Source organism: Trichechus manatus, unplaced genomic scaffold, assembly GCF_000243295.1.
Source record: "Trichechus manatus latirostris isolate Lorelei unplaced genomic scaffold, TriManLat1.0 scaffold00004, whole genome shotgun sequence".
In the NCBI taxonomy this organism is placed as follows: domain Eukaryota; kingdom Metazoa; phylum Chordata; class Mammalia; order Sirenia; family Trichechidae; genus Trichechus; species Trichechus manatus.
Genome location: NW_004443940.1, coordinates 23,419,284 through 23,435,163, shown reverse-complemented (window position 1 = coordinate 23,435,163; position 15,880 = coordinate 23,419,284). Strand labels below are relative to the sequence as shown.

At 35.1% G+C, this 15,880-nt stretch overlaps 1 protein-coding gene across 5 annotated transcripts in view; it reads left to right on the top strand.

The window, feature by feature from the left end:
* RGPD4 (RANBP2 like and GRIP domain containing 4) overlaps window positions 1-15,880 on the top strand; it is a 54,696-nt gene that overhangs the window by 7,669 nt on the left and 31,147 nt on the right. For 3 of the 5 annotated variants that reach the window (XM_023733707.1, XM_004369293.2, XM_023733702.1), the window contains exons 4-12: window positions 67-219; window positions 4,370-4,600; window positions 4,946-5,091; window positions 7,268-7,460; window positions 10,994-11,081; window positions 12,842-13,051; window positions 14,255-14,436; window positions 14,518-14,693; window positions 14,834-14,957. In XM_023733707.1, the coding sequence (XP_023589475.1) occupies window positions 67-219; window positions 4,370-4,600; window positions 4,946-5,091; window positions 7,268-7,460; window positions 10,994-11,081; window positions 12,842-13,051; window positions 14,255-14,436; window positions 14,518-14,693; window positions 14,834-14,957 (1,503 nt within the window). Of the gene's footprint in view, window positions 1-66; window positions 220-4,369; window positions 4,601-4,945; window positions 5,092-7,267; window positions 7,461-10,993; window positions 11,082-11,124; window positions 11,518-12,841; window positions 13,052-14,254; window positions 14,437-14,517; window positions 14,694-14,833; window positions 14,958-15,880 lie in introns of those variants that run through there. The other 2 variants (XM_023733696.1, XM_023733701.1) reach the window with 2 other exon arrangements.

Here is a 15,880-nt window from a genome sequence, read left to right as displayed (position 1 = left end):
TTTAAGCCTCTGAGTGTGTATGAGTTAGGACTCCTAACTTACTTTTTTTTTTTTTTCTGATGTCAGCGTTCAGTGGAATTAAACCCAACACAAAAAGATCTTGTGTTGAAGATTGCAGAATTGCTTTGTAAAAATGATGTCACAGATGGAAGAGCAAAATACTGGGTTGAAAGAGCAGCTAAACTTTTCCCAGGAAGTCCTACAATTTATAAACTAAAGGTAAAAAAATTCATAAAACAATACCTGTTATAAGACTAGTTGGAGACAGCATAACATGCACCATTTTTAATATTTGAAGTTTAAATTTTTAGTTGCAAAGCTTAAATCATTATATATGTGTGGTTCCTTTAATTTTTTTGTTTTAAAAATTTCTTTAAAAATATTCTGAGTGTATACTGTCTACTAGACACTGTTAATATCCTTTAAAAATGGTGTTTTAAATAGTAATTACAAAGTTTTTTTTTTTTTTTTAACAACCAAACACCTCATGAGATTTTATTCCTTGATTTGGAGGTTTAAGGTCTTGGTTTCATGGTACATCCCAGTTAATTGGCCTAGTAACAGGTTTAGTGCTTCTGTTCTACCTCCTAGTTTGTTATGTAGTGCCTGGGGTCTTAAAAGCTTGCAAGAGGCCATCCAGGGTACAATAATGGTCCTCTATTTGCGTGGAGCAACAAAGGAAGAAAGAGAGTCAGGAATAAAGAGGAGGATATGGAATGTGTGGCTGATGGCCTCCATGAACACAGCTGCCTCCTTTGTCATGAGACCAGAAGAACTGGATGGGGCCTGGCCACCATTACTGAACATTCTGATCAAAGATTCTAAAGCAGAAACCTGATCAAAAGGGGAGAAATGCAGAACAGAATTTCAGATTCTCATGGAAACCAGATTTTCTGGAGCCATGAAGGCTGGATGAAACCATGAAACTGTTGCCCTGAGATAATCTTTAAACCTTAAACCAGAAATATCCCCTGAAGTCTTCCTAAAACCAAACGGTAGTTTAGCTTAACTAGTAAAAAATGTTGGCGTTGAGCATTATGTTCTTTCAGTATCTAGCTACAGGAAGTCCCAGGTTACAAACGAGATCCGTTCCTAATTGTGTCTTTAAGTCGAATTTGTAGCTAAGTCAGTACAGGTGCATGTGGCTCGTATTTAGCCTTACTTCAGTGCAAGAAAAGGCTTAAAGCCTTTTCAGTGATTTAAGAGCTACATGTGCAGCAAGTGAAAGTGATTGTGATGAAGAATTTGTTGCTAGTAGGGGTTGGTTTAGTTGTTTCAAAATGAGGACAAATTTACATAACATTAAAGGGCAAGTATGAGTTGGCCATAACCCATGAACTGCCTGTATATGGGATCAAATTGACAACAACAACTGGCAAGATTAGATAGGAACGTTAGGAGGCAGTTAGTTCATGTTAATCCGGGAGGGACGACTCAGAAAAGGACGGTGGGAATGGTTGCACAACTTGAAGAATTTAATCAGTATCACTGAATCGTACGTGTAGAAACTTGAATTGGTGTATCTTATTGCTGTGTATATTTTCTACAGCACCAGTAAAACCTTTTTATTTTGAAATAATTATAGATTCACAAGAAGTTGCAAAGGTAGTACTGTATAGCGAGGTCCTATATAGCCTTCATCCAGTCTCCCCCGTTATTATAGTATAATATTAAATCAAGAATTTGAGATTGCAATGTGTGTATATAGTTCTGTATCATTTCATCACATGGATTCCTGTAACCACCATCACAGTCAAGATACAGAACTTTTCCATCACCACAGAGATCTTCCACATGCTACCTCTGTTATAGTCATATCCATCCCTCTTTCCTTTCCATCCCTAACCCCTGACAACCACTAATTTGTTCATCTCTATAGTTTTGTCTTTTCGAGAGTGTTACATAAATGGAATCATACAGTATATGACCTTTTAAGATTGGCTTTTTTTTTTTTCGCTCAGCATGATATCCTGAGATCCATCCAAGTTGTATGTATCAGTAGTTCACTCCTTTTATTGCTAAGTAGTATTCCATGGTTTGTTGGAGCCCTGGTGGCGCAGTGGTTAAGAGCTTGGCTGCTAATGCAAAAGGTTGGCAGTTCGAATCTACCAGCCTCTCCTTGAAAACCCTTTGGGACAGTTCTGCTCTGTCCTATAGGGTTACTATGAGTCAGAATTGACTCCATGGCAACGGGTTTTTGGTTCTTTATTCCGTGGTATGGGTATGTACCATAGTTTGTTTAATCATTCACTTTTTGAGGGACCTTTTTGTTGTTTCCAGTTTTTAGCTATTACAAATCTGCTGTGAATAATTGTGTGCAGGTTTTAAAATCCAAAAAAGTATTTCAGAAAATCCTAGAGATAAACACTAGTAAAATTAAAAGTTTTCTTTCCCTCTCTAGTTAGCTGCTGGGCTTTAAATATTAGTTTCAAATGTTAGATCAAAGCATGCAGATTTCTGTACCTTGTTATCTTTGTAATATACCTCAAACATGGTTCTCATTACACATGACAATCCAGCCCATTTGGGGCAGTGACACTAAGCATTAAGGAATGTATAATGGTAGGGAATTATTTTCCTTTCAGTGTAACAAAAGTTAGATGCCTCTGGAGCATCCTGATTGTCTTTATTAACTCTCTATGGCAGTGCTATTTAAAGTTAAACCTTTCTGTGTTGGTTTCTTTTCCATATTTTGGAACTGAAATCCATGAGATTTATAACTGTGGTGTAAAATAATTTCATTTCTCCTAAAAATTAAGGCTTACTCGGCTAAATAGTTTTCTGACATTTGTTTAACAAATCAAAATATTCCTGGTGAGAAGGCTCTTTCTCTGGAGTATGAGAGAAGAATTTTTGAAAAGTATCTATGTAATGTGGATGTCTTATATTTTTAACTTACAGTGCAGACTAGGTCTTCCTTTGTGGATCTAGAAGGTCCAAGTGTAGGTTTATGGAAATGATCCTGGAGAAGAGGAGAAATTGGTGTAGGAGAGAGGAATGGGGTCCATATCACTTACCAGAAACTTGGTCTTTGCTAGGTGAGGGAGAGGGAGAAGATGAGTACAAGTAGGTAATGGCAAACTGGTATTTACTTGTATGATGGCTTTAGTTTTCTCAGTGACAAATGTGTTCAGGTTATAAACTGAAAGGAATGGAGGAAGGTGTGGGGAATTTGAGCAGAGAAGGTACAAAGTGTTTGTCTTGGGGAAGGGGCAGTGAGTTTCTTGGAGATAAAATAGGATTTTATTCTAGGCAGTACCAATTTGAGGCTTGAGATCATAAAAATGATACTAGTTAGCCTGGTTGTGATTTCCCAAATTTCCAAATGCCCTGCCCCAGTTGTTCGACTGTTAGTGTGTAGGCACAGGGAAAGCAGATGGTAGGGTTCGTCTAAGGCTGGGTTTTTGTCCGTTGAGTCCAGCAGGAGTAAGTTAGAGGGGATTTAGTTGAGGGTATCTTAAAGCAGACAAGAATTATGATTACTAGGGATTATGGCATCTTAGCATGACAGAGAGAAAGTAAAGTATGTGTGCACATGCAGTGTTTTATGGCTAATTAAAACTTGATGGTGTCAGTGTATTGAGAGCTTTTCAGGTGGCAGAGAAGTACATATGTGACAGTGAGAGTACTTGAGTCCCAAGTTAGCTAGAAGAATAAGAGGGGTATGGTGGTCTGAGTGGGATGACCAAAATAAAGATTTTGAAGACCCATCATGTCAGTGGCAGATGGATGGCTGAGGCTGGAGTGTAGGAAAATGTCATTGGAAATGAGGTGATTAAAGCACTGAGTCACTAGACTGTTGTATATCTCTTAATTGCTAATACCAAAGACAGTTATTGGGGACAAGTAAAGAGTGTTCAAGTTGCTAATAGTAGGAATGGGTGGAATAAGTGGGTAACATGTTCTTTAACAGAACAGGATTCTTTACAAAAGGAGTGGGGGAAGGAATATATGATTTGGAAGTGGCATGAGGAGTGAATAGGCCACAAATCCCACTTTCTCTTGTATGTAGGCTAGAAGAGAAAAAGCTGTCATGGGAGAGAGATGGTGGGGATGTCCTGACATAGTAGTCAGTTCCGTTAAGCCCAGGAGGTGAAGAGAATGCTCTGAAAAGAAGATGAAGACAGTGGAGGAGTAGAAACTCCAAAGTGGGAGTGGAGGGGGTCCTTTGTACTAATCCCAGATGATTCTTTCCACATAAGGTCCTTGAGGTTTAGTTTATGGGCTGGAAGGGGCTTAGTGTGGTATGTAGGATGATACTTTTGGTGGCAACTTTCTAGGACTTGACTTAGTGCCAACAATTACATGTTTAAAATGGCACAGGTATTTCTCTCAATGATGGTGTGTTTTTTTTTTTTTTTAAATGTAGGAACAGCTTTTAGACTGTAAAGGTGAAGATGGATGGAATAAACTTTTTGACTTGATTCAGTCAGAACTTTATGCAAGACCTGATGATGTCCATGTGAATATCCGGCTAGTAGAACTGTATCGGTCAAATAATAGATTGAAGGATGCCGTGGCCCATTGCCACGAGGCAGAGAGAAACATAGCTTTGCGTTCAAGTTTAGAATGGAATTCATGTGTTGTGCAGACCCTTAAGGTAGGTAAAAGCTGTTGGGTCTCTACAATTCTATATAGACTATTACTATACATCCCTTTGTACTCAAGCATTGCCCTCTAAGACTTACATTTTTTCATTTATGTAGCATAAATATGAAAAGATATTTTTATGAGGATGATTTAAATTTAAAGTAGGCAGATTGTAGACATAAATAAGACAGATACATACATATATTTTTGGTGTTTTTATGTATGAGACTGATGTAAAAACCAGTTTGGTTTCATAAATGTTATAGGAGTGGGTAAATGAATTTGTGAGCATAAAACAGTCAATTTTGTAGGATTTGATAAACCTTTGTAACTTACTGTTCTTTCTACAAACTAGGACTATCTGGAATCTTTACAGTGCTTGGACTCTGATAAAAGTAACTGGCGAATAACCAGTAGAGACTTACTTCTGGCCTATGCTAACCTTATGTTTCTTACACTTTCCACTAGAGATGTGCAGGAATGTAGAGAATTACTGGAAAGGTATGTTGACTTACAGAGAGTACTTTTTGTATAAATTACAGATGTTCTTTTTTTGCAATAATTTGTTCAGTTTGTTGGTCTAAATATCTTTATTGCATCATTAGTTCTGTAATGTACTTGGGGGTTATAGTTAGTATGATGAAATAGTTGAAAGGAATCTTACTCTTTTTGAGGATATAATTAGTTTGGCATGACTTTGATTTCCAGAGAACTCTTATAATTTAGGCTTGATTAAAATTATCCTTACTGTTAAATATTACAGTTTTGGCATGTGTGATAAACAGCCAAGCTTTTAAACGAATATTCTAACTGCTATTCCAGGTTTCATTTCTAAAAATGGGATAATATTAAGTTAAAATCACACTAACCTAGTCTGAGAATAAAGTTCTTCATCTGTTATCAGATGCATAGACTCAAATGTACTAATATAAGCACTTAGCATCATTAGGATTTCAGAAAACACTTACCTTAGAAACAAGAGAACTCAAATATAACGTATGATTTTCCTAAACTTTGATTTTAAAGACCAGTATCTCTGTTTTATTAAGATTAATTTTGTTGAACAAAAACATCATTTACATTTGTGTTAGGCTGTTTGAGCAGGGGTTTACTAGAGCTTGTGGGCCAAATATGGCCAGCTGCCTGAATTTGTAAATAAAATTTCATTTGGAACACAGTTTCATTTGGAAGCCTAGCCGCTTTGCTTACATGTTGTCTATGGCTGCTTTCATGCTGCAGTGACAGAGTTGAGTAGATGCAACAGAAATTCTATAGCCTGTAAAACCAAAAATACTATTATCTGTTTTTTTTTTATAGAGAAAGTTTGCCTGTCCCTGGTTTAGACTCTAAATTTGTTTAGAAATCTTTTTACTCCATCTGGCATATGGAAAGAAGTTCTTTTCACTGAGGTGTAGAGGGTAGGGAGTTTTCTTGAAGAATATAAGATGGTAGGGAAAGGACAATATCCAAAAAGCTAACTTAAATTTTTAGATTATCTTAGAAATAGTATGTTTTATTGTATGGCTTATACACTCACATTTTTTGGCGATAGGATGGATCCCTTTACACTCTTTGAGGACCCCAAAGATCTTTTGTTTGTGGGTTATGTCTATCAGTATTGACCATATTAGAAATTAAACTGACAGATAAAAATATTTATTAATTCATTTAATGTAATAAATCCATACATGCTAACAACACCATTTTTTTATGAAAAATAATTATTTTCTAAAGTGACAAAAAAGGTAGTTAGAAGAGTGGCATTATTTTATAGTTTTACAAATCTCTTTAATGTGTAGCTTCATAGAACACAACTGGAGTCTCATCTTATTCTGCATCAATCTATTAAGATAGTATATGTCATGTAGCCTCTGGAAAACTCCACTGTGTATACAAGTGAAAAATAATTTCTTAGTATTATTATAAAAATATTTTTAACATCATGGCTGTCGTTGAAAGGGTCTTGGGAACCCCAGGGGTCCCCAGAGCTCACTTTGTATAAGTGCTGTAAGAAATATCTGTTGCTTAGATTTTTTATTATAAGCTACTTTAAAAGCATGCTTCACATTTCTGTTAAGAGTTTGCTTTTGCTTTTCTTAAAAACTTAGGATCCTGAGGACCATTAGGATTTAGAAGTACTCATTAGCATGTATATTACGAATAATAGTGAGAAATACAACTTATTTAACTATACTTACATGTATAGTAAGAAGAACAGTTACACGATGTTGATACTTCGAATACCTATTTTGTACTTTAATTTGAAAATGGCACGTCTAATTGAGAAGTTTCAACCCTGAATTAAATAGTGAAACCATATGATCAAGAAGGAATTAGAAAATATTTTAGTTTCCCAACTCTATCCTGGTTTAGTAAGAAACCTAAACCTATAGTCAGTGATCTTATTATTTGATTTGTGTCTTTGTGTATCCAAATAACTGCTTTGGAGTAAGACTTCATTCTAGAAGTTGAAATATAGGGAGTACCTAGGATAAAAATAAACTCTAGATGTTTCATGATTTGTAAAATAGAGAATGAGAATTATTAGTTTGAATGTGGAAGATGAAGCTTGAAATAAACTCTCCTTTATTATTTTTATTTTGAACTAAATAATGAAACCATGATCATCTACAGTTCAGTAGATGTGAATTGCTTGTTTAATATTTTAATATTGCAGCTTTGATAGTGCTCTTCGGTCTGTGGAATCTTCTGTAGGCGGAAATGATGAACTCTCAGCTACTTTCTTCGAAATGAGAGGACATTTTTACATGCATGCTGGCTCTCTGCTTTTGAAGATGGGTCAGCATAGTGATGTACAATGGCGAGCTCTCTCTGAGCTGGCTGCACTGTGTTATCTCATAGCATTTCAGGTAAGCCTTTTCCGGTTTTGGGTGTGATTGACATTTTATTCAGACTCTGCTGTGTTTCACGTGTAGGTGTGCTCTGTTAATGTAATGGAAGTATGTCTACAAACCTATAGAATTAAACAAAGCTAAAATAGTTAATTTGACAGGTAAAAAGTAACAAGATTTATACAATACTGATGAGGATGGTGAAACAGGTACTTTCATGCATTGGTGGTGGTAGACTATGTTACTGTGACTTATTTGAAGAACAGTTGGAAGAGCTTTGCTCTTTTTACTCTGCCATTTCTGGGAACCTATAATAAGGAACTAATCTCAAATACAGATAAAACTTGATTGAAAAAGTTGCCTAACTAGGATAAAAAAATAAGTAAATCTTTGGGTTATGGTTATGTAGACTATGATAAAAGAATGTGATTATCACATTTTTCAATTAATATTTTAATATTTATGATAATCACTATGTGGTGTATATGTATTATATGTCGGATATATATCAAATATGTATATAACATGACAGTATATTATATTTAATATATAACAATATATTTTTTACATCTAGGAAACCAGATTCTTTCCTTATACATAGAACATGACAGGAAGGAAATACGGCAAAATGTTCACTGTTGTATTTGGATGAGGGACACTGGCTAATACCTCTTCCCCAGTCCATTTTTGTAGTTTTGATGTTTTCCTTAATGAAATGAGAATAGTCTTTTGAAATCAAAGGACATCGTTTCCAAAAAAGTATTCAGCCAGGATTATAAAAATGATTTGTTAACTTTAGAGAAGGATCTTTTACTTGGGAAAAAAGGGTTCACTGTATTTACTTTTAGAGAAAGCTCCTCCATGTGGTTCATATTATATAGATATTTTAAAAATGTTAATATTCAGCCCGCAGTGCTAAGTTCTGCTGTTTGCTCAGCAGAGGCTTTTAGATTCATGAGGAATATATGAGTGAAAATTTCTGAAATTAGTGAAGTTCATAGTTTACATGAACATTAAAAGGTTCTTGTGGTGGTGAATACTTTTATAACTTCTGAAGTCGCTGACAGTTTTCTTATTTTTAATGGAAACTTTAAACTTTACTAAAAAATCTCTCCCTCTCAAGTTAGCAGACACTGTCAACTATTTTAAACTGTGAAACTTTTTAATTAGTGAAAAATAAATCTCTCTCCTGAATTCACCCAGGTCTCCCTTCCTAAAAGACAACCACTGCTAGTAGTTTCTTGGGTATCCAGAAATAGTCTTTGATATGCAAGTATATAATACATCCTTTTTCTGCTTAAAAAATTTTTTTATACCAGTGGAGGTATACTTTACCTACTGGTGAATACTTTTGTTTTCCCATTGTTCCATTTTAACACATAGACATCTGCCTCAGTTTCTCTCTCTCTTTTTTAAACTACCACATAGTTCTAGTGAATGAATGTAAAGTGGAAACTTTCTAGATGCTTAGATTTTATATTATTAGTGTTTTTTTTTTAAAGCTTTATTATCAGATGATTATAAGCATAAAAACAAGGTTGTAGGCTGCCTTAGGGGTCTTTAAGGAGCCATATCAGGCTAACTTCCTTTATGGTAGAGTATCACATCAAGGGGATGTTGTAGTTCTACTAAGTATATCTGCATTTTTAGCTAGACATTTGTAAAAGCCCCTCTTGAAACCTTTTAGTTAAGAGGAGGAAATGTTGACTTGATTTGGTTGAGTGGATTCGTAACTAATTAAATGGTCTCAAATGGCAGCTGTTGAATAATTTCGTAAGTAGCCAGGTCAATGAATTGTCAAAGAATTATGTTTTGTTCCTTATTTTGCGTGCTCTCCAACATTTATTCGTGACAAAGTTTGGCATCATGTTTAGAAAACTTAAGGCTGAAAGGAGAGGTCAGACTAATGGTTCTAAAATCCAGAAGCTTTTAGGTTTGTAAGGAATACATTTATTTTGAAAAATTACTATCTTTGGACAGGTGATTTTATTCACAAGATTTAAAATTTTAGAGGTGCAAAAGGGTTTATTGTGAGAACTCCCTCCAGTCTCTGTTCCATAGTTACTTCCCTTCCCTGGAGGAACTAATGTTATTAGTTTCTTATGAGTTCTTCAAGAAGTGTTTTATGCATATATTATCAGATATATAATATATATACATACACACGCGTACATAAATATCCTCTTCTACCTTTAAAATATGCAGATAGAAAACATTCTGTTTACTTTATTTCTATAAAATATCTCGGAGATGTTTCCATCTCAGTATAGAAAGAGCATCCTCTTTTATTTTGATGGTTGCATATTATTCCGTAGTATGGATGTACCATAGTTTTTTTGGTGGGGGTGGGGCGCAAGCAGTTCGTGATCGACCGTTAACCTAATGTTTGGCAGTTTGAACCCACCCATTGGCTCCATGGGAGAAAGGCCTGGCGAATTGCTTCTGTAAAGATTACAACCAAGAAAACTCTATAAAACAGTCCTACTCTAACACATGGGGTCGCCCTGAGACGGGCTGACTCAGTGACAGCTAACAGCAACAACCACCATAAAACTAGGGCTTTAGGTTGCTTCTACCTTTTTGTTATTTGAAATAATTCAGCAATATGTGTGCCATTCAGCGTGTGAGAATGTATCGGTATAATAAGTTCACGAAAGAAAAATAGAAGATCAAAGTTTATATATGCATTTATAATTTTTAGAGACATTGCCAAATTTCTAACCTCAGAGAGATTGTACCAAATTGCACTCCTACCAGCAATTAAGAAAGTTACTTGAGATTTAAAAGTCAGCTACTCCATCCACCCATATGGTCATTTTTAAGATATGTCCAATAAGTGGTCATTGCCTGTTGAACATTTTCAGTGATGGGCATTCACTGCTTTTTAGTCTATTATAGCCTGTTGGATCTTTGGATAATTGAGTTCTTAGTGCCTCCTTATATGGAGTAAAAATATTCTTGAAGTAACAACCCACTGATGTTGCTTTTTCTATTGGTGCCTTAGAAAATGTTTAACCCTTTTTGTATAAGATAATTTTCTTAATACCTTAAGGCAGTTATCTTGTCTTTTCACCATTCTGTTTACCTCTTATTCTTTCAGTAGTTCTTCATGGGATATGGGGTTGGGTCCTTTTTTTATTCTCGTTTATCCTGTTGGTGCTCCAATTTACCCAAACTCTTTGAAAACGTGCTGTTCACAGTGTGGCATTTTCAAGTATGATTTGACGAGTATTGTATAAAGTAGCGGTATCATCTCTTCTTTTGTAGTTCTGTTAATAAAAGCTCTTTAAATTCTCCATTTCTCTAAATGTAACTTGAATGTGCTTTCAGTAGAAAGTAATTTTTCAGAAGTGCTTTTTGTAGGCATCTTTCATAGATTACCTAATAAATTCCTTGGTTCCTGGTTTTTTTGTAGTCTGTTTTCCAGCTGACCTTAACTGTTGATTAATTGTGTATTCATTATCAAAAAAGTACAGTGTAATAGAAAAAATCTTCTTACTATTAGAAAATGGGTATCACTGAATTAAGATTTTTGATTCTAAAATCATCAGGTTCCAAGACCAAAGATTAAACTAATGAAAGGAGAAGCTGGACAAAATCTATTGGAAATGATGGCCTATGATCGTCTGAGCCAGTCAGGTAATAGTAATGTTTAATTGATTTGATTTTAAAAAGTAAAAAGGAAACTTTCTCTTCCAGGGCCCATCTTATGATTTAAACCTTCATCTGTCCAGTAGATAATTTGTCATAATCATTGTTTCTCTTTGCAATAATAGATTAGGGTAATAGATATGGAAAGAATTAGAAGAAATAGTATCTCCTTTAAAAAGAACAAATATTTGATATTGATTGCTGCCTGATAGAGATAATTCTTTAACTCCTCCTTTATATAGCTGCCGGAGCCTCCGTCTTGAATATTTCAGAGCATGTCCTGAACTTAGCATAATTACTGATTTGCTGATGGTTTAACATTGACTGCTTGTAGAACAGTGCTGTGGGATATATAAAGATGAAGAAGATACGGCTCTATCTCTTGAGGAACTGACAACATAGTGAGGAAGATAGAAGATAATCTGTAGGTTTATTCCTAGTTTTGTCTGTTTGGATGGATCCTAAAGGTCTATTATGTGTTTGTAATTTTACTAGGGCACAAACTTCAAGAAATTCATGTAGCCAGTGCATCAAACAATGAACTGAAGAAGCATAATACTTTCTGTAGGGAGCAGTTTTATATAAAGTTGAATGAAGGTTTTGGAGAGCAAGATATAGTATTAAATCAAAGTTACTATAAAATGTGGTCTGTAGTCAGGCTATTGATCAGAAGAATCAAGGCAAGGCTAACCTTGCTTCTCTGTCCCACAGACTGGTAAGTCTGTAGGAATCAGACTTTCAATCACCGAAGTAATTTCTCCTTTTTTTCTTATGTATCCCTTCTTCCTCAGCAAGGCTGTCTTGAGGTGCTGTCTTCTTAGTAAAATGAACTGTAGTTTTACTTTTGATTATTTGGGTATTCCAGAGAGTGTCTCTGCAAGTTCATCGAGAGACAGTCATGACTGATCAGCAGAATTACCCTAAGGAGTGGGGTTTTTTTTTTTTTTTTAAAGCAGTTTTATTGATATGTAATTCACATACCATACAGTTCACCCATTTAAAGTGTACAATTCAGTGGTTTTTAGTATATTCACAGAATTGTGCAGTCATCACCACGATCAGTTTTAGAACATCTTCATCACTAGTAGTCACTTCTGTACGTCCCCTGTCCTCCTTATCCCTGGGCAGACACTAATCTACTTTCTGCCTGTATGAATCTGCCTGTTCTGGATACTTCATATAAATGGAAGTAGACAATATGTGGTCTTTTTGATTGATTTCTTTCGCTTAGTGTAATCATTTCAGGGTTCATCCTTGTTGTGGCATATGCTGATACTCATTCAGGCTTGTGGTTTTAAAATAAATTCCTCACCCCATACCTATGGAATCAGGATCTCTGGGAGTGTGACCTGGAAATAAATATTTCTAGAAAGCTCTTTGAAGGATGACTCCTGTCAGCCAGGTTTATACGTTAGTATATTCAACCATAGGAATTAGAGCTTGGCTTTGCTTTCCTATGGCCACTTAAATCCTGTGTTTCTCTTTTCTATCTAAAATATAAATACTCAGACATTTCTCACACACATTCTTCTCATGTCTCTTTTACTCTAGCATGTAGACACAGACACTGTTAAAGCTGTAATCTATATTTATTTTCTATATAAGCACCCTTTTTGTCTGGTTGTGGTAGGAGGATTAGGTCTGAGGTAATCCAGTTTCTCTTCAGGTATGTGAATGAACCTATTGAGAGATGTCACTAAGTACAATCTGTATTTTAAAAATGATAGGAATAACAATTTGTTTTTCAGGGCACATGCTGCTAAACTTAAGTCGTGACAAGCAAGATTTTTTAAAAGAGGTTGTGGAATCCTTTGCCAATAAGAGTGGGCAGTCTGCTTTATATGATGCTCTGTTTTCCAGTCAGTCCTCTAAGGATAGATCTTTCCTTGGTAGCGATGAGATTGGAAACATCAATGTGCAAGCACCAGAGCCTGATGATTTGGCTAGATATGATGTTGGTAAGTTGTATATTTCAGAAAAGAAATTCCGCATCTTGATTTTTTTATATTAGAAGAACAAAAGCAAAAAAGAAAATAAATTCCCCATAACTCATTATCTAGAAATGTTGACTTAATATTTTTTTTCCTGTATTCCTTTCAGTTTTTTGTTTGTTTTTTTTTGGGGGGGGTGTGGGTGAAGGGGGTTGTGTATATTTTTCTGCTAAATAGTTAATTCTACTACACATATAATTTGTCTTCTTTCATGTTGCTTTTCCATAGTATTTATATTAGACTCTTCATAAGTACCAGTTTTTAATGGTAGTATAATCTGTTTTATGAATTAACCAGGATTGTCTTACAGAATTTTCCATTTTTAGGCATCCAAGTTGTTTTTAATGTTTCACTATTAAAAATAATGCTGTGATGAAAACTTTTATAAACTTCTTTTTGTATTATTCCCATAGACATTTTTTAAAATGGTGTTACAGAGACAAAGATGAACATTTTTTAAAGTGTTCTATAAATTGCCATATTGTCAGAAAGGTGGTATCTCTTTGTTTCCAGAAACCTGTAACTTTTTCAGTATCAAAGTTCTTGTAGAGGAAAAGTTCTCTTCAGTGACTTACTGGATCATTGTAGTGGTATCTCATTATCTAGGAGCCTTGGTTGTGCAGTGGTTAAAGTGCTCGGCTGCTAACAGAAAGATTGCTGGATTGAACCCACCTGCCACTCGGTGGAAGAAAGATGTAGCAGTCTGCTTCTGTAAAGATTACAGCCTTGGAAACCCTATGGGGCAGTTCTCCTCTGTCCTATAGGGTCGCTATGAGTTGGAATTGATTGAATGGCAGTGGGCTTGGGGTTTGGATCCCACTGTCTTAATGACTCTTTATTGAAGGAAAATCCATTGTTTCAAGATTTCTTAGTGAGTGGTATTCTTTATTTGGCCTCTCAGTACATTTTGGTTTTTTGAGTTCTAGTGAGTCTTGTTTCTTGGATAAGCTTTAGAAGGAACTTCTCCAGTATAAAACTCCTGGATATAAAGTATGGATGCATGTAATAAAAGTGTGAGAATTTGCTCATGGAATTTTCTCAGCTGTGCTATAGAAAAGCAGTTGTAAAATTAAGATATATTTAATGTGAGGCAATTGCTTATGTTGGAAAAACTGATGACACAAAATTTGTTTTCTAAAAACTCAAGCCTATTGTTTTCCTTTATTTCAGGTGCCGTTCGAGCACATAACGGTAGTCTTCAGCACCTTACCTGGCTTGGCTTACAGTGGAGTTCACTGCCCACCTTACCTGCAATTCGAAAATGGCTAAAACAGCTTTTTCATCATTTGCCCCAGGAAACGTCAAGACTTGAAACAAATGCACCTGAATCAATATGTATTTTAGATCTTGAAGTAAGCATATGTTTTAAACAAGTTAAATATTTTCAGTTTTGTGTAATTTTTTCTAACTTAATTTTTCTTTAAATAAAACAGGTATTTCTACTTGGAGTAATATATACAAGCCACTTACAACTAGAAGAGAGATGTAATTCTTACTACAATTCCTACCAGCCGCTATGCTTAGCACTTCCTGTGTGTAAACAGCTTTGTACAGAAAGGCAAAAATCTTGGTGGGATGCAGTTTGTAGTCTGATTCACAGAAAAGTAATGTAAGTAGTAAAACAAAAATGGTTCTTTAGCTTATTGCCTAGATTTTACAAGAGATTTTATTTTTCATGTGACGATTAACATACGTTTAAGTGTCAATATACATTTATAAAGTGATTTTATTTAATAAAACTTTTTTTAGACCTGGAACCTCAGCAAAACTTCGACTTCTAGTTCAGCATGAAATAAACACCCTAAGGGGTCAGGAGAAACATGGCCTTCAACCTGCTCTGCTTATATATTGGGCAAAATGTCTTCAGAAAACGGTGAGTCCATTAAAGTGTAAACATTTGTTAAAAGCATTACTTTCATTTTTAAAAATTATAAACTTCTAATTGAAAGTCTTTTAGTCTTGATAACAGTAGTGCTTGTTCAGATTATGCCAGGTGAAATGTAATTTTTAATCTTGCTAAAAAGTAGTTAATATATAAGCACTTAAAACAATGCCCAAGTAACTGCTATGTAAGTACTAGCGATTATTAGTTAATAATTGTTACGATAATTATTGCTCAGGCTGAAAAAGCCTTTATATGTGAGGTAGCACAAAGCTTTGTAGGTTAGGGCATTATAGATGTTTCTAAATATTTGAGGTGTGTTCTGTGGAAGAATTAAGAGTGGATGACTAGCTGTTTGACCAAACTGTTAACCTTACAGAGAGGCAGATTGTGGTTGTGTAAAAACAGCAACTCTTAAAAATGAATTGGGCTGACTTACTAGGTAGTATCATTGGAAATATTTAAAAGTTAGTTCTAGAATGATCGCTGGTGTTAAGGTTGTTGGTCGTTTGTTCCAATATTTGGTAGGTTGAGTAAATGACTTTTGAAATGCTGTTTGGTTTTGATATGAAAACATTTCAGTAGACTTTTTTTTTAAAAGCACTTTTAGGTTTACATAAAAATTGCATGGAAAGTACAGACTTCCCATATACCTCCTCCTCACTGCAGTTTCCCCTATTATTACCATCTTGCATTAGTGTGGTACATCTGTTAAAATTGATGAACCAATATTGATACATCGTTATTAACTATAAGTCCATAGTTTACATTAGGGTTGACTGTGTGTTACACGATTCTGTCGGTTTTGACAATTGTCCAGTCTCATGTGTCTGCCATTCAGTATCATACAGAATAGTTTATTTGTCTTAAAAATTCTCTGTGCTCCACTTGTTCATTACACACCCTCCAGCCCT